General features: G+C 36.5%; 1 protein-coding gene across 4 annotated transcripts in view; it reads right to left on the bottom strand.

Annotated features, from left to right (window-relative positions):
* The window catches only part of GRM5 (glutamate metabotropic receptor 5), a 534,058-nt gene that overhangs the window by 152,361 nt on the left and 354,517 nt on the right, over nucleotides 1-27,180 (bottom strand). For all 4 annotated transcript variants that reach the window (XM_086678540.1, XM_086678543.1, XM_086678539.1 and 1 more), the window contains exon 4: nucleotides 115-350. In XM_086678540.1, the coding sequence (XP_086534666.1) occupies nucleotides 115-350 (236 nt within the window). The remainder of the gene's footprint in view (nucleotides 1-114; nucleotides 351-27,180) is intronic.

Raw genomic sequence — 27,180 nt, forward strand, 5'->3', positions numbered from 1 at the left:
TTTATGTAAGAGTCCTCTTCTCCAACAGATTATAGCCACTATCCCCATGACACAGTTTACATAAATTGGAGCCCTAGCCTTATCCACTTTAAGTGAAACAATAAATCTGCTTACTATTGCAAGTCTTGTTGTATTTGCTGTTCTCCTGTGCAAACCCTTCCAGCCGGCACTGAAAACGATGCTGCCAAAATTCTTGAAACCAAGGATTTCGAAGGTTTGTTTCTGGCCGAAGCTTCAGATAATAATCATCAAACCACTTGACATCGGGAGATTGAAGCTTGATTGTGATTCCACCAACAGCTTCTCGCTGATATCCATCTGTCACATCATACCTGTCAGCCCAGCCATCACTGTGGGGAGACAAAAACCAGCTCAGCTTAGAACAGATACCTTCTAAGCCAATGATTCCATTTGCTTTCCTTTTGAAAAGATCAGTAATTAAATGGCTACTCAGCCACACCATGGTCCTACATTATACTTACATGATTACTGAGATAGAAACTTAGAATAAAGAATATAATACACCATGGGAATTTAGGGTCTAAGAGTATTAGAAGGCACCAGTCTCACTAACCTCAAACTGTGGAGAATAACCTAATACTTTTGGCAGAATGTGACTGTTTTTCACATACACTGTATGGAAGCTGCATGATATCACCATTCACATTATTTACTGAATGCTTAGTGGCTAAGTGAAGTTAACTTGAAATCCATTCTGTTCCTTTATAACAATTAGTTTAATGACCATAGGGTAAAAATGAAAATATCTCTAACATACACCTAGTATTAATTTAACCATCCTATGACATGGTATTCATTGTTTTCATATTTTACAAGTAAATAATAGAGAGGTTTAAAAATACCTGCTGATTATGGTCATTCTGTTAAATATTGATTCTTCAGCACCTCAAACTGAAATCCTGTAATCCACTGTCCATATACTCTTTCCTGTCCCATGGTACTTCTCTAATATATTTAAAATACACATATGGAATCATGTTTTGCATTGGATGGATTAAAAAAACTTCTTAACAGGAATGCCTGGGGGGCTTAGTGGGTTAAGCATATGACTTTTGATTTAGGCTCAGGTCATGATCTCACAATCGTGAGATCAGGCCCCTCATCAGGCTCTGTACTGGGTGTGGAGCCTGCTTGAGATTCTCTCTCTCCCTCTCCCTCTGCCCCTCACCCGCTCGTGCTCTCTCTCTCTCTCAAAAAACAAAACAAAACAAAGCAAAACAACAACCACCACAACTTCTTAACAATGGTATATCAAGCATAGTGTCAGGAATCATACTCTTCAATATTACTCTCATTCTATCCACTGATCACTCAAAGTAAGCGAGGAATTTTAAGATAAAAGAATTAGAAATCAGAGACTTCATGTTACAATGGTATAAGAATATAATAGAACAAGAGGAAAGCACTCTAAGCTTATTTGGAAAACAAGTGAGGCACAACATTGGAAATAAAAGACATAAAAAGATGTTTATATCAAATTTGGGCACACCTTGGGGCATTCAGGACAAACGAGACTGACTTTTTCACCCTCTTCCACTGGAATAGGCACAACTTGTGCTAAGTATCTGCTGGGACCTAGTGGTGGTGTCTTTCCTTAGGAGAAGGCAAGTACTTTTTCAGGAAAGATAAAGAAAGTCAAGGGATATTTTAATACTGAAAAAAAAACAGTAACAAAGAAGGAAGAGAAGGGGTTTGGAGAGAGCGGAAGGGAAGAGTAGAATGGAACCTCCTGAATGCAAAGCAGTAAAGTTTTTGGAGTTACACAGGGTTGGGGGAAGTGGGCACGAGGGAGAGGGAAAGGATTTACATTCACAATCAGTGTTTATTTCATCCATTTCAGATATACTTATCAGAATGTTAATTTCTTTTTATCTTCCTTCAAATGCATTTTTGTCTCTTATATATATTTTTTGTAGGTGGAGACCATGCACCAATATTTCGCATATAAAATCAGCACTGGGGAAGGTATTATGTAAGTAATTAATTAAAATAAGTATAAAAAGCATGTACTTTTTTCCAGCATGTTCTGCTATACCAACTCTGACTTAAAAACTGATAATGAGAGTTTTTCCAAAGGTCACAGATTACTCATTAAAATATCACAGGGGCTTGGGATAACTTGAGATGTTTCCTAAGGCATCAGTGGGTGGAAGAGGAGAAAAAAAATAAACAAACAAAATAAACAATATCTTCTTCTAAGTCATTTCTGACAAAAGATATTTCATTAAAATTATGGTGAAATTTCAAAAACCTTTGTGGAAGATCAGGAAAAAAAAATAAGTAATGCAATATGTTTTGTCCCAATGTTGAATTTGGTTACTTCACACATTATCTTCCCTCAAATTTCTCATTTTCAGTTGCAGAAGATTTTATTTAAAGCTGACAAGTTGAAATGATGTGGGCTTGTTTGCCTCATTTTCTCCCTCTGTTGTGGAGGGTTTATTATATCACTGGTATGAGAGTGTGGGTCTCACTGGCACTGGAGGAGATGCATGGGCGTATTGCAAACGGGGCAGGAAGCTCTGTTTGTCAAGCAGAGCCCCATTCTCCAAGAAGTGGTAATTTAAATTGCTCCTTTTGTTAATGCTAGCTCGCTCTTATGTAACACTATGATTATGAATATTACATAAGAAATTTAAGATTATAATGGGTCCAATTTACCCTTCACAATTCATTCATTGAATTTAATGGGGACTGTAAAAAGCTTGTCTTGATAAACTTTTTTGGAGGTAATATTTCCATAAAAAAAGTATCCACACCAGAGTGTGTTAATTGATTCATTTCTCATCATGTTCTTTAGCTCTTTTTTTTTTTTCAGGTATAAATCTCTTCTCCATAGTTAAAAGAATTTAGCAAAAGATGATGTTTTATTAGCAGCCTATACATTTGGTTTGTGAATTTAAAACAATTTAGTTCCAGATGTTTCCATTCAACAGCAAAATAAAAATCATAGAGGAGTGTGAATGTAAACAGAAAATTCCAATTTCTATTTGACAAAACAGGGTTATTCTATTCAAATTTACAGGGGAATATCTACTATGCAAGTTTAAGAAACTTCACTCCCTGCTGGCTAAGTTAGATGGTGTCATATGTCATTTAGGTTATTAGATATTAACATTTTCACAAAAAATGTGCTTTCAAGATTTGTGTTAAGATGATAGGGTATCTCTAAGTAAGGAATAATAAATCCAAATGCAAAATGAAACACCAAGAAAAACTTGAACGTACTTTTCTATGATCTAATGCTTTACATTACACTGATAGACTAGACTGTCAAGTACTACCTAAATGCTTTCAGGGGACATATATTTTATCAAATAAGGGGAAAAAAAAGTGGGGAGGAAGACAAGGAAAGAAACTAAAAATATACCATATTTAAAGCACTTTTCTAGATTTAGTATCTATCTTTCTATCTATCTTTATCCATCTATCTATCCATCCATCCATCCATCCATCCATCCATCCATCCATCCATTTAATTTCTCTCCTCACTGGTGGGCATTTTAACCATCTCCTCATAATACATTTCATTATTTTCCTTTCAATTCCTTGATATACAGTTAATCCTCATTATTTTAAGATTTATCTACTTGCTAAATTTATTTGCAACACCCAAATCAATACTCATGGCACCTTTGTGGTCATTTGTGCACATGCACAGAGTCGCAAAAATTTTGAGTCTCTGGATGTGCATATTCCCAGCTGAGGTTGAATGAGATCACCCTCTGCTTTCTTGTTTTAGCTTTCATATTCTAAACAAGTATCCTTTTCATGATCTATTTAGTATAAGGGTTCTTGTATTTTTTATGTTTTTTTTTCATTGATTTCACTGTTTAAAATAACCCCCAAGCATAGTGTTATCTAGAGTTCCTAAATAAAAGAGGCTGTGATATATCCTATATAGAAAATGCATTCTTTAAATCAGCTGCATGAGTAAAGTGAGTAATGAGTAAAGCGTTGTTTGTTATGAGTTCAATGTTAATGAAAAAACAGTATATATTAAAGAAAAATCTTATTCAATACAGAAACACACATAAAACAAGGTTATGTACAGACTAGTTGATGGGAATGTTGTGACCAGAGGCCCATAGCAATTTAAACCTGTATCTTCCCTGGGGGCAACGGTCAGTATTCACTGATTTGGTGTTTCGTGCACGTTTATGGAACATAAATACTGTGAATAACAAGAATTGAGTACACAAATATATTTTTAATTTGAGTGTTGTTTTAGTCAGGCCTCCAGTTTTTCTTTGACTATGGAAACAGTGACTTGGACATTTGAACAGGAAAAACATTTTTAGATTAGGTTGGCTTAACTAAAGGAGGAATCTTTTCTATGTACCCATTCTCAAAACACCTCCTCAGTAGATACCTTAGACTCTTTATATTCTCCCTTTAAATGTCTCCCTGAAGACATCGTTAGGACACATTATCTAGCAAGAATTTATTTTCATTTTCTTTTCAAGATTGCATTACCAAAATATATATTCCTATTCTATGATATCCCCTTCTTCCTTTCTTCTCTCAAGCCTCAATTCCTATTATTTCACATAATTAGCAATTCGTGAAAATTGAACTTTTATGTGTTTTCAACAGAAGGTTCTTTTTTAACAAAATTGACCCGAAATCTCCAGTTCTAATTCATCTTCTCCATCTCTATAGCTTTCCTTATTTTCATCAACATTTATTAAAAATCTACCTACCTTAGACTAAATTATTTTGTGGCAATAAACTGTCAATATTTCAGTGGTGTAGTACAAAAGTTTATTTCTTGCTCAGCTTTTAGATTCATTACAGATGGTCTCTAACTCTACTCCATGTCGCCTTCATTCTGAGACATAGTCTGAAAGAGCAGTTTTCTCCTGGGATGTGGCCAATCGTGTAGAAGGAAAAAATATGCAATGGTTCTTAAGTTGTCTACTCAGAAGTGGTACAGATCACTTCTCACATTTCATTGATGAAAGCAAGTCATATGGCCAAACCAGACCTAAATGGGACAGGTGTGTATGATCTTTCCCACACAGTGAATGTTGTGAAGAAAAATTCACTTCACCATATTTATGATGTATTGAAATTGTACTGAGATGGAGAAAAACATAAATTAAATAGGTATTAGATACTACACACCAGGCAGGGCTCACAGTCTAGTAGAGGAATGACAGAGGACAGACATATAAATGCATATAAATAAATATCATCGCAGGCATGAAACAACAGCAATGGGAGAGAACATCAGAAAACAACTAACTCTGTAGGAAGATCAGTTTTAAATGGAACTCGACACATACGGGTAATGGAGTGATAACAGTATTTTGAAATGGTATTTTCTAAGACAAGAGAATGTATTTGAGATTCAGGAAGTAGTGACTATGAAGCACTGCAGCTGTGTAGATCACCTAGGGCAATGGGCCAATGAGAAGTCAGCAGGGAAAGACCAGTTGCGAATGGTCTTTTATATCACGCCATCATTACCTGACTTTTTCATTCAGGTAACAGGGAGCCAATGGTGGCTTTTAAGGTGGGAAATAAAATGAGGAGCTGATGAGAATTGGATGAACTATGGTAGCAGTGTGACAGGTTAGAGTGGTTGTACATCAGTGTTAAGGGAATCGAGTTGCAAAATGTGTTGCAGTGGTAAAGGAAACTGATGGAGGCCTGAATTTAAAGAAGTAGCAGTGGGGATGTGGAGCCTTATTTGTAAGGAATTCTAAGAATCCCTAGGAAGACATGTATGGAGAATAGAGGTAAAGGGGGATTTTGTGAGTTAGGGGAGACATTAACAACAGTGTAAATAATATTGCAGCTCCATGTCCTAGGCTGTGAAGTAGAGGAACAGAATAGGTTTGGGCTGAAAAAGAAAGAAAATGAATACAAGGTGGGGTCTCTGATGATTAGATTTCCCTTTATATGCTCTCTAGTAGTTCCTTTCTCCTGAATTTCTACCTATTCTTGACATATACGGTTGATTTGAATGTTAAAAAAAAAACAAGTTAACAATTTTCTTATCTTTGGTCCAGTACTATATTAATCCACCCCATTCTATTATGTTTAGTTTCTTATATGCTAAACAATAGTTGTTGGCAATCAGAAAATGAGAAATAATGAAAATTATCGAACTCCAAAGATTTGATACTCTATATCATTATGTCCTTATAAGAGAAATATTTTAACCTTAGAATTATTATTTTTATCATTTATTTTACTAAATTACATATATATAAAGCAGATCAATACTTAATGGTTATAAAATAATTACTTCAAGGTTTATAACCAATAGATTTAATATCAAAATATGTTTCTGAAATGTGGAAGCCCCTGAGGGCTACATGTCAAAAGGAATAAAAAATATTGGAAAATTATGAAGAAAAAAGATTTATTAATTATCAAATGTTAGAGATGTTTAAATTTTATTTTATTTTTTAAATTATTCTTTTAAAGTTTTTTTTTTTTTTTTGAGAGAGGGAGACACAAGCAGGGGAGAGGCACACAAGCACGCTTGCACACAAGCAGGGGAGGGGCAGAGAGAGGGGGAGAGAGAAAGAATCCTAAGCAGGCTCCCCACCATCAGCAAGGGGCCCAATACAGGGCTCAAACTCACAAACCATGAGATCATGACCTGAGCTGAAATCAAGAGTCAGACACTTAACCAATTGAGCCTCCCTGGCACCTGATGTTTAAATAATTTTAAAAAAGCGTCTCTCTTATCAAAATCTAAAGCTGTATAATACAGATGATATAATCTTTTCTTCCCTTCCTCATTTCCTATTAATATATTTTAAGTTATTTAAGCTATAGAAAACAGAAAAAATATATGTAGTGCAGAAAACTGCATTGGATGATCCTTTAGTTTCAGTTTCCATGTTCTATTCATTAGAATTCATTAATTAAGTAAGCATTTTGAAGATCTCTTCTCTGTGTTCAAACTGCACAGACACTGTGGTGGGTTCTAGTGCATGCGCTCAAGGAGCCAACAGTCCATTAGGCATGACCTGCCTGAATGGGTTATGCTGACTTCCAGCCCACTAGATGTTTCCTCATCTATCCTTCAGACTGAACATCCCTTTTCCTTTTTACTCAAACTATATGCAAACAGTATAATTCATTAGGTTTCCAGTCACTGAAACATTGAAAATCACATTCTTATCCTACCTCCCTGAGATTATTCCCCAGTCACCTCAATTAGTATTCTGGGTGTTTCCAAACTCTCAGTCCTTAACATTTACAATTTCTTGATTTATTTACATGGAAGGCTAATCACATACAATGGGTATGGATTTCATTAGTTGAACTCTCTCAGACAGCAAGATGATTATTTAGTATAACTCCACAGAGTTCTTGAGGAGGCATCTGCTGTGGGCAAACAACATAAAAAATCACCTCAAAGTCTGTTTCAAAGGGAGCAACACCAGACTAAAAATGTAAGCATCAGAATGACTATTCTTAGAAGTTAGCAGCCATTAAATTTCTGCCAGGGGATGTGGAGGTGGGGCTGTGCCAGTCACACGTGATCATTCTTCAGTCCTGCTTTGTCATAGTATCCATGCTGCAGAGACTAAGCACACTCATGTTGTGTATCAGAGACAGGACACATTGATTCCTCTGCCTCAAATATGTCACATGTTCACACCTCCAGGCCTCTGAGTACACTATTCCCTCTGCAAAAGTGTCAGCTCTTCAACTCCTCACGTGTTTTCTGATTTGATAAAATCCAACATCTGTGAAGCCAACAGACTGGGCTGGAATGCAGCTTATCAAAACCTTCTTGAGCTTCCCTGGGCTGAACAGTTTTCTCCTCTCCACTTCCAAGATTCTGGGACATTTATTCCTTTATTAATTGAACAAGTATTGGGTAACTAATATTCTAAATGTGGGAGTATACAAGTGAACAAGAAGATGAGATTTCTGCTCTCGTAAAGGGAATATTATGATGCTTTTAGTTTTGCATTTGTCATCATATTTATTTCTGTCTCTCCAAGTCAACTAGAAATTTTACATTTTGGACATCTCGTCTTTATGTCTATTATAAAGCCTGGAACATACTAAGCACACAAGAAATGTCTAATATAACTTATTAGAAAATTAGAATTTAGAAATCAAACTTCAAATTATAGAGAATTCTTTCCAGATAACTGCACATATTCATTTTTAATTGAGAATGCAGTGCTGTCAGATGCACCTTATAAAATGTCTCTGAAAAGCTGAATTGATTCCCCCCTCCAAAATGGTCCTCTCCATTTTCTACCTGATACTATTAAGGTTAATGAGTACATTCATTAGGCTGCATCCCAGCATTTTTTTTTCCAAAATCTGTTCACAACCCACATAATTATTATGGAAACTGCTGTTCTACCCACATGTAATCATCATCCTGCCAAATCTTTCACCAATAGCATTTTAGAAGATATTTCAGGATTTTTTTCTAATAGTGGGAGTCTACTGACTGCTTGGTTGTCTTCATATAATATTTCTTCCCCCCCCCCCCGGGGGGGGGGAGTAGGAGGTCTTAGAATCTAAATAATAGTGAAAAACAAGGAAGGATATTGAGCTTTTCGATAAAAGTTCTTACGAATATATACCATTCAACACTAATGAATTGTTTAATTCTAAAGAGAAGCACAATGCAGAATTTTCAAGAAAATGGTTATTTACTGAGAATAACTGGGGTTTATAAATCTTAGTTTTTCTCATCCCCAAGGCTTTATAAAGAATAAGTAGATGTAGATTGGTGGAGCTATATTAGGACATTCAAAAGAAGAACAAAAAGTCAGGAAGCTAAAATTTGCTATGTCTCTAGCATGGGGGTCAGGTGATTTCCATTTTATTACTTTTCTTAATTCTCTGTAGGCCTTAGCAGTGACTATTTTTAGCCCTACTTTCTACTGCTGAGGAAACTGAGGCTCTGAGGGATTAAGGCACCTACTCAAAATCTCACAGCAAATATAGAGGGGATTTAAATCCAGATATTTCTAGCTGCAAAACTTCAGTGCTTTCCATACCTCATAGGGTCTCCAAAGTAAGACATACAGTGATGACAGCACTGAGAAATACTTCCTAAGGGTAGCATATTTAAGAGGCATACAATGAAGGATAGGGAGCAGAGTGTATGGCTGGGGCCACATGGGTAGAAATTTAACATGGTACTCAAGATTCCTGCTCTCTGGTGTACTAATTACTAATTAGTGTACTAGTGTACTAAACACTAATCTAGATAGGTGCTGTTGAAAAGGAATCTCAAGGTGTAATTAAGGTCACAAATAAATTGATCTTAAAATAGTGAGATCAACCTCAGTGAGTCTGACCTAATCAGGTAATCCCTGAAATGTGACTGGCTCTACCTGGGCAAAGAAATTCAAATATGAGAATGATTTGAGATGAGAGAACTGGAGGAGACGCTCCACTGCTGGCTTCTAGTGGCCTCTAGAAGCTGAGAATGCCACCTGGCTAACAACCAGCAAAGAAACAGAGATTCAGGCTTGCATCCAATAGGAACTGAATTCAGCCAAAAACCTGAATGTGCCTGGAAGTAGATTCTTCTAAAAAAAACCCTCTAGACAGGAATGCAGTTCGCCAATACCCTGATTTCAGCCTGTTCAACCCTGAGTTGTGAACCCACTTATGCCATGAATGGACCCCTGACTTCCAGAAAGTATGAAATAATAAATAAGTATTGTTTTAAGCTGCTAAACTTGTGGTGATATGCTATACTGCCATAGAAAGTTATTACTCATTCTCCACCTCTCTTCTACATTTCTTTACTTGGAAGACTGAAGCACGTTAATACTGGAAGGGAACGCAAATGTAGAGGTTTGACCAAATTCTTGGTTTTGTCACAAGAGACAGGCTTCCAAAGGCTTGGGGATTCACCAAAAATTACCGAGAGTATTTAATATGTTGAAATCATTGGGACATCCAACTTGCTTCAACTTAGACTTTAGGATGGTAGGCATTCTCCCGTCTGGTTTAAAGACTTGCTTCTCAGGGGATGCTTCTTTCCCATACATATTCTTCACAGAGGAGAAGCTGAGAAAAATTTTTGTGAATAGATTTTTTTTGTGAGCTGCACAATGTATTGCTTCCCTTGTCATATTATAGCTGTTTGAGGCAATTGTGTAAAATGTACAATATGGTAAGATAATTGATTCAGTTAAATAGAGAAAGTGCGTTATGAGCAGGCTATTGTACCCACAGCTTTCTATAACCTTTTTCATGTTTTCTCATGAAGCTTCTGTACTTAGGATAACCTTCTAGTTTTCAGACCCCCTTTCCACTGATTTCCTCTATTATGCTGGTAAACTAAGCATAATGTTCAGAGTAATAATTATTTATAGAACATCTATGAAATTCCAAGAAATAGGCATATTTCATGATGACGCTGGAGAATATACTCACCCCCTCCACTCCACACACACACCAATGTGTTTTCTTCCTTTATATCTTTTTTTTTTTTTTTTCAACGTTTATTTATTTTTGGGACAGAGAGAGACAGAGCATGAACGGGGGAGGGGCAGAGAGAGAGGGAGACACAGAATTGGAAACAGGCTCCAGGCTCTGAGCCATCAGCCCAGAGCGTGACGCGGGGCTCGAACTCACGGACCGTGAGATCGTGACCTGGCTGAAGTCGGACGCTTAACCGACTGCGCCACCCAGGCGCCCCTTCCTTTATATCTTAAAACAGGTCCTTCAGATCTAATATATTTTCCTCATACTTTCCTCAACCTTCCTGTAGTATTTAACCTATCCTTTCATTTAGTAAAATTTAACAAACAACATTGGACATGCTCATTTCTCTGCAGAGTGCCATGTATGAGGAATAAAGAGAAGAAAAGCTGTCATTCCTTACCCACACTTCAGCATTAGAGACAGGGAAATAAGAACTTACAGAGTAGTAACAGTAGTTAGGGTCTGCTGCCCGCCAGGCATTGATTGTTCTCAGCACTTTCTATATGTACTTCCTCTCTGCCATGTATTATTTATATGTTTTATATGTTATATGATATTTAATATCTTCACATTTTACATGAAGAAAATTCAGGTGGAAAAATCATAAATCACCCAGGTTTATACAGGATTCAAACTCAGTCCACCAAAACCTAGAAACCAAAACTGAACCTGTACAACCTATTAATGTGGTATTTGATCCCAATATGTGTTAAAAATTACCTGGTTTTGTACATGAGAGTGTACAGAGGAAAGAGTTATTTTAATTTCTGTTAAACATGCACACACACACACACACACACACACACACACACATCTTGGAATTGGTTTCTTTTTTTTCCTCCTTGAGACTGTAAACAAAGAATTGCCTTAAACCACTGCATTCATATTCTGAAAAAATGATATCTTTGTAGTGTTAGAATACATTGGCACAGTTATTAAGAATCTTTCTACTCACAAGGAAAAAAGCTATTAGGAGATGCTCAAGAGACCTTGGTATCTGTACATAAACACCGAATGGACTCTCTTCAGTTCACATTTCACTTTGAGGCAACATGTTTTTCCTTGACAAAATATTCCCATGACATCCACTGAAACCAAATCTGTTGTTAATGTCTCACATCTATCAGATATGGTTTACCAGTGAACACTTACAAGTGGTAGAAGACCAGTAAATAATCAAAAATTATTCTGGGTGTGAGATTAAGGTTTAGAAAGAATCATTCAAGAAGCCAGACAAAACTCATAACCTCAAAGCCTGAACTTTTACATGAGTTTTGATGCTACAGGCCTAATAATTAACCCAAACAGGTGGAAAATGTAGGCCACAGATTAGAAACTAACAGATACTTCCACTTTCAGCTATGATATATGATAGATTAGACAAACCTGCTCCTGAAGACAACTAGAAAATCTAGATAAACTTTGAAAAACATCCACTTATGCTTTAAGAAAGCTGTCAAGTCAGCCAGATCTCAGGGACCAAGATCCTGGAGAGAAAAAAAAATGTACTGAGGTATGACTTTCCCTTTGAGGTAGTCATAATTCATTGAAAGGCAAGGATGAGTGGCTAAGAGGTTGGAACAAAAGCAGACGGTCAGGCTCAAAGTTTTTTAAATTTTGGGCTAACATTACTCCAAAAACACTATCAGCAAATATCTGGGAGAGAAGAGAGCACAGATGTGAAAAAGACATTTGGTATTATCCCTCAATCATTTGCTTACTGGTAGGCAGTTGCTGTGAAGCTTAGAAGTTGAGCATAAACAACGGCTAAGAGGCTCGAATAGATGGCTAGAGTGTTACACATAGTGGATTAAAGAAAAAAGATTTGTACTTCTGGACCTCCAAAAAGAAAAACTCCCAGTAAATATTCCAGGCTTCCATTTGCAGTGCTTAATGCTATACCCCAGTTGTCAGGCCCAACCAGTAAGACAAACCCCAACAACAATGAGGCCCAACTTCAAATCACCTCAATGCTGAATTAGATTAAAATGGTCACTCTCTGTTATAACTCCTTGAAAAGCAAGTAATTTTTGGAGGAATGTACTATTAGACATAGCTTCAGATTATCTCTACAATGTTTCATATACATTGTCTATCATTCAATTAAAATAAATTTAAGCAGTTTTTTGGGGTGGGTGGGTAGGGGTGAGACATAGAGGAAATCTATGAACAGATTCTAAAATTTGTGTGGAAATATAAAGGACAAAGAATAACCACTATTATATTGATAAAGAAGAAAAAAGTTGGGGAATGCACTGTTAGATACCCAGGCTTATCATAAAGTTACAACTTTATACAATTTTGTAGAGATAGATAAATAGACCAATGGAACAGGGTCCTACATTATACAGAGACTTGATTTCTGACAAAGGCAACACTGTAAAGAGGTACAAAAAATGTTCAACTAAATAAATTATTCTGGGTAAATTTTTATCTATATGGAAAAAATCTTGATACTTAATCCATGCAAGTTAAAACCAGGCTGATTATAGATCTATATGTAAGTGATAAAACAATAAAGCTTCTAGATGATGACAAACAAAAAGGAGAATATATTCATTACCTTAGGATAAGAAAGATTTCTCAAACACAGCACAAAAATGACTAACCATAAAATCAGGATTATTAAAAGTATTTATAATGAAATTGATGTATTCATTTTCATCAAAAGATACCACTGGGGGCACCTGGATGGCTCAGTTGGGTAAGTGTCTCACTCTTGATCTCAGCTCATGTCTTGATCTTAGGATCATGAGTTCAAGCCCTGTGTTAGGCTCTAGCTGGAGAATACAGCCTACATAAAAGAGAGAGGCAAAGACAGAGACTACCAATTGAGTGAAAAGGCAGGCCACAAGTTAAGAGAAGATCTCTGGAGTGTGTGTGTGTGTGTGCGTGTGTGTGTGTGTGTGTGTGTGTGTGTGTGTAAGTTGATACATAGATAACAGGTGGATTAACAGATAGGTAGGTAAATAGCTGATAGATAATTTAAAAATACTGGTATCTAGAATATATGAAGAATTCACATAAATTAATATAAAAATAAGTCTTATAGGAAAAAAGATCAAGATGTTTGAACACTACACTTCACAGAATATCTTTGAAATGGCCAATAGGTGAAACAAATGCTCCACTTCATACATTAGGGCAATACAAAGTAAAATCACTATGAATAGCATTACACGCCAACATGAATGGCTAAAGTTAAAAAAAGATTGGCAAAGTGCAGAATGAAATCTGGAGCAATTACAATTCTTCAACATTGACAGTAAAAGTATAGCTTGGTGTAACCATTTTTGAAAAGTAGTTGGCAGTGTCTATAACAACTGAATATAAGCATACACTATGACCAAGAAATTCCACTATTAGGTATGTCCCTACCAGGAATGCTACCATATACACACCAAAAGGTATGCAGAAGAATGTTTACACGAGAACTATTTGCAATAGTCTTATTGAAAACAACCAAAATTTTGATTGCCAGTAAAACAGATGATAAATTGTGGTTTATTCATATATCTGTACTGATAGCAATGAAAATGAACAAGCTACTGCTACATGAAGCAAAATGTGTAATAGAGACATAATATTGAGTGAAAAATATACACAAAACACATTATTCCATTCATATTAAATTAAGACAAAGACAATACTAACCTATAGTGTTAGAGGTTAAGATATTGGTTCCTTTTGATAAGTATGCTACAGCTTTCCTCCTGTTATTGATTTACTGTTTCATTCTTTTGTGGTAGAAACAGATATTTGACATAATTTCTATCTTCTTGAATTTGTGAAGATTTGTTTTGTGGCCTAACATATGATCTATCCTAGAAAATGTTTTTTGTGCACTTGAGAAAAATGTGTATTCTTCTGCTGTAGGAAGGAATGTTCTGTATATGTCTGTTAGGTCCATTTGATGTATAGTGTTGTTCAAAGCCTCTGTTTCCTTATTGATTTTCTGTCTGGATGATATATCCATTGTTGAGAGTGGGGTATTAAAGTCCCCAACTATTAATGTTTTGATGTTTATTTCTCCTTTTAGTTCTGTTAGTATTTGATTATATATTCAGAATTTATGATGTTGGATGCATAAGTATTTGCAATTGTTTTATCTTTCTGATGGATTGGCCCTTTTTATCATTACATAATAACCTATCCTGTTTTTTTTGACCATTTTTAACAAAGTGCATTTTGTCTGATACAAGGGCTGCTACCCCTGCTTTCTTTTGGTTTCCATTTGCTTGAATATCTTTTCCATCCTTTCACTCTCAGTCTATGTGTGTTTAAAGCTAATGAGTTTTTTGTGGGTAGCATATTGTTGAATCTTGTGTTTTTATCCATTCGGCCATTTTATGCTTTTTGATTGGATAATTTAATCCATTTATGTTTAATTATAGAGAGGTAAAGACTTACTGCTGCAATTCTGTTGTTTTCTATTTCATTTTTCTGTTATGATTGAAGACTGGGTTCCAAAACTACCAATGGTCACTGGTTAGGCTCCACAGCTGCCTGTGTTCTCTGGTAAGGCTTCCTAGTTGGGCAGGACTTGAAGCTATATTTAACCAGCAGTCAAGAGTTCAGATTTGCTTCCATGCCCAAACAGTGCGATTCAACAGGTTCCAAGGCTAGTATAGCTCACTGGCTGGTGGCCTGAATCAGGCAAAACTGTCCACCAAGCTCCCTGGCCAGGCAGACAGAGCCATAGACTCAATTTTGTGGACTGGCAGAACCATTGGCTGGGCTCTCTGCTCAGATGCCACTGGGATAACAGCTGAAGGCTATGCTGTGGAGTTGCCCCAGTTCTCTGGTTAGACTTCTTGGTCATGTGGGTATGAAGGATATCTTCAACAATAGGTAGGGCTTCCAATTTGGTTCTCTGACTGGGTGGAGTGGCAGAACAAGCTCTACAACCAGCACAGCTCACTGGCTGATGATACCAACCAGGCAGGACTGCCCACTGGGCTCCCTGGCCAGACAGTGAAACTGGCTCAGCTCTGCAGTTGGGCAGAGCCACTGGTTAGGATCTCCACTCAGGTAGGGCTGCAAGGAAGAATGTCATCTGCCAAGAGCTGAGTGCTAATTGCTAAAAACCCTAACACCATTCTCTGTTTCTATGTGGTCCTCAGTGGTCAAGCCTCATGGATTTCCCCAGCGATCCATGTGAAGTGAGAAGCAAGTGCACTTCCTAGGAAGCACCTTGCAACACTGGGGGAGCTGGATGCCTACCTTGGATTCTTTTTTCCCCACTGGAGAAAACATAGGCTCAGGGACCCATCTTGCTCTGGAGCTGTGCTGGCCTGGGGTAGGAGTGATGGGGACTGCATGTAGCTGCTCTTTTTGCCCTTACAATGGGTGCAACGTTTCTCAGTCTGTGTGCTCAAGGGAAGCTTCAGCTTCATTTTTGATTCTGGGATTTCCACAACCATGTCTTGTCTCTGGATAATTGCTAGTTGTGAGGGCAACTAAAGGCAAGAACAACCTATGTTGCTATCTTGATGACATCACTCTGGCCAGCAGTTTGGTTTTCACATAAGTTTTAGACATGAATGTGACACAGTTCAATTTACAGTTTTGATAGATGATTCCTCTACACAAATATTTGAAGAAAGGCAAGACTTATTAGAAGGCTATTGTGATAATTCAGATGAGGACTGATGAGCATTTGAGAAACACAAGTGATCACAGGGTCAAAAGCAAAGGATTAAAGTAAGAAATACTATATTTAGGTGTTCAAAGAGGCAGGGTTTGTCAATTAATATTCTGTAGACTGGGAGTAAGGTAAAGGAATCTAGAATGACTCTGAATCTTCTTCTTTTGCATGATATATACAATTTAGTAAAGAGAAATGTACATGGAGGGTTTAGTTTTACTAGATATGCTGACTCTGAAATGTTTGTGAAATATTCAAGTGGATTATATCAAGAATGCAGATGCATATATAGTTTGGAACTTAGAGAAGTGTGGCCTGAGATATTTAATTTAAATTTTGTCAACACATTAGTATCTGGTAGAATTGTTAGGAGGTAATGTGAGTGTGAGAGTGTTTTGTGTGACATGAGCAAGGGAAAAATGTCTAAGTCCAAATAATACCTGCATTTAAGGAATACTTGGAGAAGATATGCTTTTAGGAAATTGATAAAGAAAAGATAAAGAGGGAATAGAATAACAATGGATGGTGTAGTGATGGGGAGTAGGGTACTAACACAAAGCCAAGAAAGGCAAGAGCTTCAAAAGAAACAATATAGCCACCAATGGATCCAACACAAAACACAAGACTTAAAAACTGTCCTTAAGATCTGACAACATGATGGGGACGTTCTAGCGGAGTAAGGATAGAAGCCATATCTCAGTGGAATAAGATTGAAGGAGAAGTGAGAAAGAGAGGGCTGGTGTGGGTCATGACAGAGTAGAGTTGCATGCTTTTCTCTCATAGTTCTCAACAGTTTAGAAATAGGGCTCCAGAAGGTGGATTATAGAATGGATTTGCCAAATGAGTGATATGTAAAGATCAGGTTTACAAGACATTTGAGAGTTAGTCTGAGGAACTGGTTTGAGTAATCAACTATGGTGTAGGATGATTAAGAAACTCAGGCTTGCCTGGAAGGAGCTGAGATATAGGGGAGAATGGATAAAGCATAAAATAAGGGTCTTCTGTGAGAGCAAGGGCATACGAAGAGGCAGTAAAAACAGGACAGGATGGTAAAAGCAAAAAATAGATTGGAAAAATGAAATTTAGGGATGATACAAGAGATTATTAAGAAATGACAAAACATGCTTGTTCAGAGTAGGATACTGACTTTAGTATCTCTAGATGGATGGAAGAATTGATGATGTGCCATTAGGCATATGCTAGGATAGACTGGACATTTATTTTCTTTACTCCTCTCCAATGCAAAACTATTCTTTTCAATTAAATTTCACTGCAACACATTATGTTTAAGGACCAATATATTATCATGTTAGATTATAATAAAGAAATTTTACAACTAGGGAAACTCTTTTTTTTATTAAATTTTTAAAAATGTTTATTTATTTATTTTTGAGAGAGACAGACAGACAGAGCATGAGCAGCGGAGGGACAGAGAGAGAGGGAGACACAGAATCTGAAGCAGGCTCCAGCCTCTGATGCAGAGCTCGAACTCACAAACTGTGAGATCATGACCTGAGCCGAAGTAGGACCCTCAACTGACTGAGTTAACCAGGTATCAACTAGGGAAACTCTTGAGCAGGATTCAGTAAACAATGTTTTAATAACAGGGCGGTTATTTTGTTTGTTATTGTTATTTGTTTGTGGGGTTGTTTTAACCTAATGTGATGTGCATCTGTTGGACAGAACGTTTTTACCTAACTGGTACATGACTTTCTTACTTTTTCTGCTAACCAGAAAATCACTGTTAATATCTATTCTCTAGAGCAGTTAAGGTCTTATACACACAGTCACATCCATGTGCACACACATCAATATACGTGCTAACACATGCAAGCACACATATGTGCATGCACAGACACATGGATGCACATAAATTTGCACAGGAAAAATAAAACCAGTGTTCCGTGTAAGCATCACCTTACAGGATAACACCTTATAGGATGATTTGGAAACAGACAAACAAAAATTCATTTGTTCTAAATAACAGACAGTATGATGATCTGCAGCTGTAAAATTACTGGCAATGAGTAGTACAAGATTTTAGTCACAATTCAATCAGAAGAGTCAACCAAAAAAAAAAAAATAACACTCAGAATGTGAATTTAGGCAGTTCAGTTATTCTGCTCTGGAACTATGTCTAGTTATTAAAGTCACCCCAGAGAAGCCTGGCAACTTAAGAATAATTTATTTCTGAGAAGTAGATTCATTGGCTCCTCATCTTACCAAATTCATTTATTATAGATATTTTTAGGGGAATAAAATTCACTTTTTGGTTTGCTATTGCCCCTCAATGGTTTGAATGTACTGGCTCTACATGTCTGAATGTTCAGTTAGAGCAAAAATTATGTTTCAGAAGGAGAAAGGGAGAAAACGGTGTTCAGGGAAGTGTATTTTATCTTTAGTAGAAAATATGAACCTAGACAATGTAAGAGGAATAGAGATGGGGTGATAGGGCCCAATGGTTTATAGTTTAATGTCCATATCAGACAAGGAGATGCCATGCTATTTGGGGGCGGGGGGAAAGTATAATTAAGAAGCATCTATGTGTTGCAGTGTTTGAAACAGCCGATGTGAAGGTAAGGCTCAGGCTTACAGAGAGAAGCATTGAGAAGATTCAAAGAAATATAAGGGAAGAATCAGCATGTCTTATTTATATAGTAGATTGAAGAAATTGCAGAGTGAACTGGAAAATCACTATGGGTAATATTTGGGTGGTGAAGGGATGTTGACAGTCATTGACCTTTGCTGCACTGACTACTACTTCCTTGAGAATCTCTTATCACATGGCTTCTGTGGCACAACACTCTCCTGGAGCTCCTCTCACTGCCTTGCCTTATCCATTCTGGCTGAGGCTCTCTACCTACACCTACACCTTAGGTACTAGTGCTCCCTGGGTTTGTCTTTGGTACTTTTTACTTGAACTTTCTTATAGTATCTCTTCTACATTTCATTCTCTGACTTCAACTGCCACTTTAATATAATTACTTTTAGATCTCTACCTCTAGCCTTGTCCTTCTCAAGTTCTAGACCAGAGTATTCAACACCTAGGAGACAGCTGGATACAGGGGTACCTCCAGTACAACTTGCCCAAAACTACAATACTTATTTTCCCCAAAAGAAACTATTTCCCTCTTTGCTGTATGTCTCTTCATGTATACTACTATTACTCCTCTAATTGTTCAAACCAGAGTCTTAGGGGAGGGGCAGTGTCTATCTTCCTTACCAGGGGCCCCCTTTTTCCAGAGACAAAGTCATGGTGATTCCATGTCCTCATTACCCTGGGAATCTATTCCTTTTCCCATGACCATCCCAGGGACAGATTTATTTAGGACCCCCATCTTCTCTCACTTGGATTAGGTGATACTGGTCTTCCATTGCTATTATCAGTGAGATTTTTAAAACACAAATCTAATAATAACATACCTCTGCTGAAACATTTTCTTTGGCTTTCTTTGTCTTTAAATAAAGTTCAAACTCCTTACCAAAGCACACAGGCCATTCATGATACTATTCTGCTCAATATTATCTCTCATCATTCTCCTGTTCTTTCTCTATGCCCTGATTACTCTAAGTTCCCAGAAGATATCATGGTTTCCTGTAATCTTCTCTACTACAAGGAAGATAGTTTGATTTTAGGTAGAATGATCTTTAATAATCATTCGTGTTTGCTTAGTGACAACTTTCTTCCCTTCATTTCATGAACTCTACCTGTTTTCTGACCTCTTTTCAGATGCCTTCTCTTCTAATCCTCTTGTGATCCTACCTGTCTGAAAGAGATGCTTTCATATCTTAATTTCAATTCACCACGTATCACATTGCATTCCAATCGTTTATCTGTTTCTCTTCCTCAAGAAATGGAGAACAACTTTAGTTCCATAGCCCCAACACGTAATTCTTTGCTTGTTGATAAAACAGAGACTCCTTAATACTGGATAAATGGAAGGAGTGTAGCAGTTGTTAAAGAAGAACATTTTCATGACAATGAAAAGAGAGATATGTGAGCAGTTAAAATGGATAAGTATTTTGGAGGCTATGCTGAGGCTTCAGGCCTGTAGGGTATTTGAGAGGGGAAGTAATATTTTCTGTCTTCAAGAAGATTAAAGTCTTTTTGGTTGACAAACTTTCAGTACACAAAATAATTTAGAACAACCTAAGGCTATCTATAAGCAGAGGTGTTATGATGGACACTAGAAGAGAAACACAGTAGTAGGGTATATTTACAGGAATGAGGATATTCAGAGCAGGGTTTAAAGAAAAGAAAGGATTTGAACTGAGTTTTCATCATCCATAGATTTTATGTAGGCTGGGATAAACAGGATTTTTTAAGATAAAGGGATCATCAGGCACAAGAATGGAGATTTTCTTGGCATGTGTGAGTGGTGGTAAGTATTCCATTTTAACTATTACCTCCATGAAAATCCAAACTCCCCTCAAAGAGTTGGTCCCACAATCATAATTATTTTCAGATGATTCTATCTAGGTGTCCCATCCTTATTTGAAACTCTATACTTAAAGTCAAACTCATCTTCTTCCCTCCCCTTAGTCAGCTGCATTGTCTTGACCTCTCTCGTCATCCAGATTTCAATGCTTGGACTCATTCTTCCATATCCTACACCTAAAGAGTCTGGTAATGGTCTTGGCACATAATGGGCATTCTATTTATGTTTAATCAACAAAAGGAAGGGCTTTGGAATCCAATGTGACCATGTGAAAGTTAAACACAGGGAAGAATGGATGAGGTATGGAAAGGCAGAAAGAATTATAGCCATAATCAAGGGTCTGGGCATCCTTAAATGGAAGAGAATCAAACATACTGTTTGGAGAGTTAGAAACATTAGGTGCTGGGAACTGCAGCTCTGGTTTCATGAACTCTTGGATAAAAGCTCTAAGTTCATTATAACAAAGAACTTGGCAAGAGGGATCATTAGGGAAGTCAACATATTTTATCCTTTGGGGAAGTTACCAGCATTCCATAAAACTTAATTTAATGTCTTGAATTTTATTGTAACACCCTCATAAAATGTAGGCTCTCTAATTCAGTGTTTTATTCCCTTAATTGATTGGTTTTATAATCGTGATTGACTTGAGTCCCACTCCCATCCCTTCCAGGGGAACGAGTGAGCTATAAAATTCTCCAAAGAACATTATTAATTCAGTCTTCAATGAATTATTTGTAAACTTAAAAATATTTAGTAGGCACCTACTATCTATCTATGCTATCATTTGAGTTGCAATGATAAATAATACATTCTTTATTCACCTTCATTCCCAACCCACATATACTCAAGTTCCTTGGGGGCAGGTATTGTATCTCTGTTATATTTATGTCCCAGTACTTGGCAAATTGTGAACACTGAGTAAATATTTGTTGAATTAAAGGATGACAAATTACACATTGTAAGTGCTATGATTTATATATGCACAGGATGCTATAGGAAGTATAAAAAGAATGATTATTACTTATTGCCTAGAATAGGGTATTGTAGAGAGATTCTCAATTTTATTCATAAATTTTGGAATGAATAAGTGAATTAGACATAGTGAATCTCTCAACTCAAGTACTTCATCATTATCAAGCTGCTAGATAAAGAAAGTAATTATTTAAAAAAAATTATGTTTAGTTACTTTTGAAAGAGAGAGAGCATGAGTAGGGCAGCGGCAGAGAGAGAGGGAGACACCGATTCTGAAGCAGGTTCCAGGCTTTGAGCTGTCAGCACACTGATGCAGGGCTCAAACCCATGAACCGCAAGATCATGACCTGAGCTGAAGTTGGGTGCTTAACTGACTGAGCCACTCAGGTGCCCTGAAAGTAATTATTTTTAAAGTGAGAATTACAGAATTAATAAGTTAATGAGTCTTTAAAACTTAATATATTCATCTATGTGTTTATTTAATACTCTTATTTAACACCTACTGTGCATCAGCACTGCACTTAATGTTTGTGGTCAAATGGTGACCAAGACATAATCATTTTTTGTTGAAAAAAATTCAAGGATTGTTCATCTGAAATTACAGAAAAGCAATTTATATTTAAAAAATGAAAATAATCTCTTCTGCTAACCAACCACTTGAAAAAATACTTCAAAGCTGTTGAAATGCAGTTAGAGCAATAGGATAATAACAAATTGTTCTATAAATTAATAACTCTAAATTATTTTATTGGTGGACAGCCTGCAACTTCACATCTTTATTTATGTTAATGTCTAATTATGTTGATTTTACTGCATGCATTTATGTGACTAGAAGGTATCTCTCTTTCCCTGTCTCTAATATATATAGATATATGATATTATATATTATATAATATATATCACAATTTTTATTCAGTTGTACATTTGCAGCATTATCCAGAAGCCCTGATCTATGTTGGGTAATGGTTTCCTGTCAATATTCATCTTTGTCTTCCTTTGTAGTAACACATTTTAACTCTAGATGTATGTCCTGATCAGTCTCAGTCAATCAGAGTTATCTATCTTATTGCCACAGCTGTTGGTTTAGGTAACCTTAGCCAGTATAGTTAGAATTTATATTTTTTCTGGCTTAGTCACAACTTCTGCTGGGAATTATGGGATGCAGATATTCTTTATTTCGCTGAGGGCAATGTTATACGAAGTGGTAAAGCTGCTAATTGCTATTCTTCCACCATGAGGGAGAAACCAACTGAGAGCAAATCTATTTCAGCTTCATGTTTCATGGAGAGTCCCGTGGAAATGGAGTCAGAGTTCTGATCACAACATACCTAAAACCAGACCACTCTGAACTTTTCAGTTACATGACTAACATGTTCTCTTTAATGCTGAAGTTAGTCTACATTGAGTTATCCGTCATTTGTATCCAAAATAAAAACACTGGGGCATCTAGGTGGCTCAGTTGGTTGGGCCTGACTTCAGCTCAGGTGGCGATCTCAGGGTTCATGGAGTAGAGCCCTGTGTCAGGCTCTGTGCTGACAGCTCGGAGCCTGGAGCCTGCTTGGGATTCTTGTCTCCCTCTCTCTTTGCCCCTCCCCTGCTCATGTTCTATCTCTCAAAAATAAACATTAAAAAAATTTTTTTAATTAAAAAAATAAAAAACATTAAATATTACAAGTAGGTGCTAAATTGAAATGTGGCTATGGATCATCATTGATCATAAAGCTGTATCTTTGTGTTTGATTTGTTACTTTAAACACTTAACTGGAAGAAAAAGACTTTTATTGCATTAAATACTAAAAATTTGGAAATTTTTAGATTAATGTTGCATATTATCACAATACATGGAATTTTATTATTATTGTCAGATAATCAGTTACTGACAATTATGCTGTCTGTATATATTTTAAGATATTGGAATTCATATATAATATTAATAATGAACTTATGATCCTTAGCAAATTAAAAATCACAATATACAGAATAATGTGGACTTAAAATTACAAACATGATAAACTTTTATTTGCTCTAGCCCATCCTGAACCTCTCCTCTCTTGTCCATTATCTGAATCACTCCAGAGAAACTGTTGCTTCTCAAGTCCACTGGCCATCAGCTCTCTTTTTCAACCTTTTAACATACTTTAGCAATTTCCTAGTTCTTTCCCCTCCATAATCTTCTCATTTATTTATTAACTCATTCATTCAATGCATTTAGCTAGCAACTCCTATATGCCAGACAATGAACTTAGTTACAGAACATCTAAAGAAAAAAGAAAAAAAATGATATATGTGATGCCATTACAGTGAATAAAAACATCTACACCAAGATCACATTATAATTTTAAATTACTAATTGATTACAAGAGAAAGAGGCACAACAATGAAGAAATCTCATACATTGACTTGACCTCATCTGGGGTCCAGGAAGACTTTCATGAAGATGTGAATGTTTAATCTGAGCTCACAAGATGATGATAATTAACAACTAAAGAAATATGCCAGTAATAATTAACCAAGTAAAGCAGGATGCTGAGAAGAAGTATCTTATTTGAAGCCCCTATTTGACGTCTCTAAGAGAAAGGAGATGACTCATGTAAGGAAGTGATGAAAGCCAGGACAGAGAATGAGAGGGTGTGGCCCAATGTGCCCAAACTCACATCACTGGAACGTCACAGGTCACTTTAAAAATTTTAGTCTTTGTCCTAAGAATGAAAACTCACTGAAGAGTTTCAAGTAAGCAATGATGGATCATATTTGCATTTTAGAAACATTACTCTATAAACTACATCAAATATGAAACATTAGTGGTGACAGCCAAAAGTAGAAGACACAGTTGCAAATTAAGATGCAATTGCACTGACTGCATGGATTATAGAGAGAGGTCAGTGCAGCCTGGGGGATGGCAGTCGAGATGGAAAATACCCAAGAAATTTGAGAGACAGTGAGAAATGGAACTTTGGGATTTTCAGACATACTAGCTATATGAAGACAGAGGATTATGTGATTTTCAAATCTCCTGCTTAAACAGCTTGAAGGCTAGTTGTACCAGTCATTAAGTGAAGGTACACAGAGAAAAATCAGTTTTGGAGAGGAAATTATGAATTCTATTTTATAGATGGTGACTTTTGAATATGCATTTAGAGATATTGGATATATAGTTTGGGATCACAAAAATTTTGCACTGGACACATAAATCTGAGAATAAGGAGTCAGGGATTTTAGGTTATAAAAGAAATAAAATACAAACTAGCTTGCATAAATGTATGTATGTATGTATGTATGTATGTATGTATGTATGTACGTACTTATTTGTATATCTATCCATCCATCTATCCCTCTGGTCATCCATGTGGATTCTATTGCCTTATATAACTGGAAGTCCACTCACAGATTTGGCTTTATGTATCACCATGTCCTGGGGTTCAAATAATTTTATTGGCACCTTCCATTTAGAAGTTGGGGGAGAAGTTAGATAAAATTAGTTTAAGAGATACCTGGGTGGGCTCAGTCTGTTGAGCATCCAACTTTTGATTTGGGCTCAGGTTCATGAATTCGAGCCCCTGTGTGAGGCTCTGCGCTGACAGTGTGGAGCCTGCTGGTGATTGGGATTCTCTCTCTCTCTCTCCCTCTCTCTCTCTGCCCCAACTCTCCTCCTCTGCTTGCTCATGCACACACACATTCTCTCTCTCTCTCTCTCTCTCTCTCTCTCTCAAAATAAATAAGTAAACTTAAAAAGAATAAATTAGTTTAAAAACCATGTGGAAGGTGAATAAGTTGGACAGCAAGTGTCATTCTGAGGGATATCTCTGTTGATGCCACTTAGCTTGCTTTCTATAAGTGAACTTCAAGAAAACACAAGCTTGGCCACATACTGGACAAATCCATTTTAAGTAAGACATTTTTCTGCTTTTGAGATCTTAAATTTGGCACTCACACCCTGATTCACACCTTCCTTACTCTTCACCTGTTTCATCTATTTAATAAGAAACAAACAAACAAACAAAACCCAAAGACCTAAGAGTTGCTACAATTTCAATGTTTAAACCACTATTTACATAAACGTCTTCTATCAGCCTTCTGGCTTCTCCAGATGCGGATGCTGGTATTCTATGAGCAATAACTCAGGAGCAGTCATTATTAAACCAAAATATCACACCTTCTTCATCTTTCATCATGCCAGCATCTCACTTATATCACATTGCCCTCACCATTTTCCTTCTTGAGCCTTCCAGATGCTCTGAAAAGCACTCAGAAAGAAGTACATAAGGAAGATAGTGAAGGAGGAATGATGGTATGGGTTACACTCTGGACTGTCCATGATATAGATTTCCCACTTGAATCTTAGAAGGTCCTTGAAGAGGCTACTTCTTTAAATGTAATATATTAAAAAAAAAAAAAAAAACAACGGAGCTGGATTGAGAGACCTCTTGAATGAAGAGCCTACATCACTTAACAAAAGGGAGTATGTTGGAACAAATTTGGGAATCAAAAATTCATCATGGCATGAAATGCTATGTGAAAAAGGTAGTTGAGAATTATAAATAAGAGACAATTAGAAGACTTTTGCAAGACTCTGTCTTTTGTATGATTTTCGTGACTGATTCTAAGTCTTAGATTCAATGCCCTACATTGTGTCTAGATCTCAGACTCTCCTCTTCAAAAACACTTGAATGGACTTGCTCTCAGAATCCTTGCCAGCATTTCAATTTTTCTCTTTGCATTCTCTCATTTCCTGCATCTTAAAATTTGCACAGCCTCAACATTCTTTAATAAATGGTCTTAACTTGTTCCTATCCTCTTCTAAGTTATGTCATATTTATTCCTTTATGTTCATTTTAAAACTTGTGTTACTGGAGCATGCTTTATACTTTCACTTCCTCATCAGTCCCTTACCTATCTCAAGTCTTTATTAAGTTGTTTTCCCTTCTACCCTTCCTACAGAAATTACTTTGTCAATGTAAATCAATGCATGTAAATACACACAAAGATATCTATCTGTCTATCTATCTATCACAATTTTTTTTTCTTTTTTCCCTTTGACCTATCTGGAGCCCTTTCTTGCAACTCTCCTCTTTGGTTTCATGACCAGGGCTATTTAATTTAGAGTGGTTTTCTGGCTCCTTTTCTTTCTTTCCATTTTTTCATTTCTGGATTATATTTCCCATTATTCACAAACTCTAGAGGTAGAGTTCTTCTCTTTTTTGTTATTCATATTGCATGGTATTTTTTTTTTGAGAAATTTAGCTATTCTCATGGTGATCACTTGTCCTACTCATTAAATGATCCAAATTGTGGCCACCAGGTATATCACCACATATTTATCAATGAAAAATCCAGTGCTCACATAGAACAACAAGATTACCAATATTGTTAGCACAATTTAAAACTTATGGTTGATTTAAACCCAGTAAACTGACTTTAAGTAAACTAGGACTCAGGGCCCAGAATAGGTAACTTATTTCCTTATGTATCAATACATGTCTGTGGGGCTGCTGGGTTGGTGACTGAAGTAAAGAGGCAGAGCCTGGAAGATGCAAGGGCATCAGGCAACTTTATGGTGAATGTAATGTAAAAATTCAGCAACAATCTAGCCTTGGAGAATAATGATTTTAATAAAACACTGAGCTTATGGCTCAAATCAGTAAGAAGTAAACATTGATTATA

Source organism: Puma concolor, chromosome D1 (genome assembly GCF_028749965.1).
Source record: "Puma concolor isolate L17-30 chromosome D1, mPumCon1.1.hap2, whole genome shotgun sequence".
Lineage (NCBI taxonomy): Eukaryota > Metazoa > Chordata > Mammalia > Carnivora > Felidae > Puma > Puma concolor.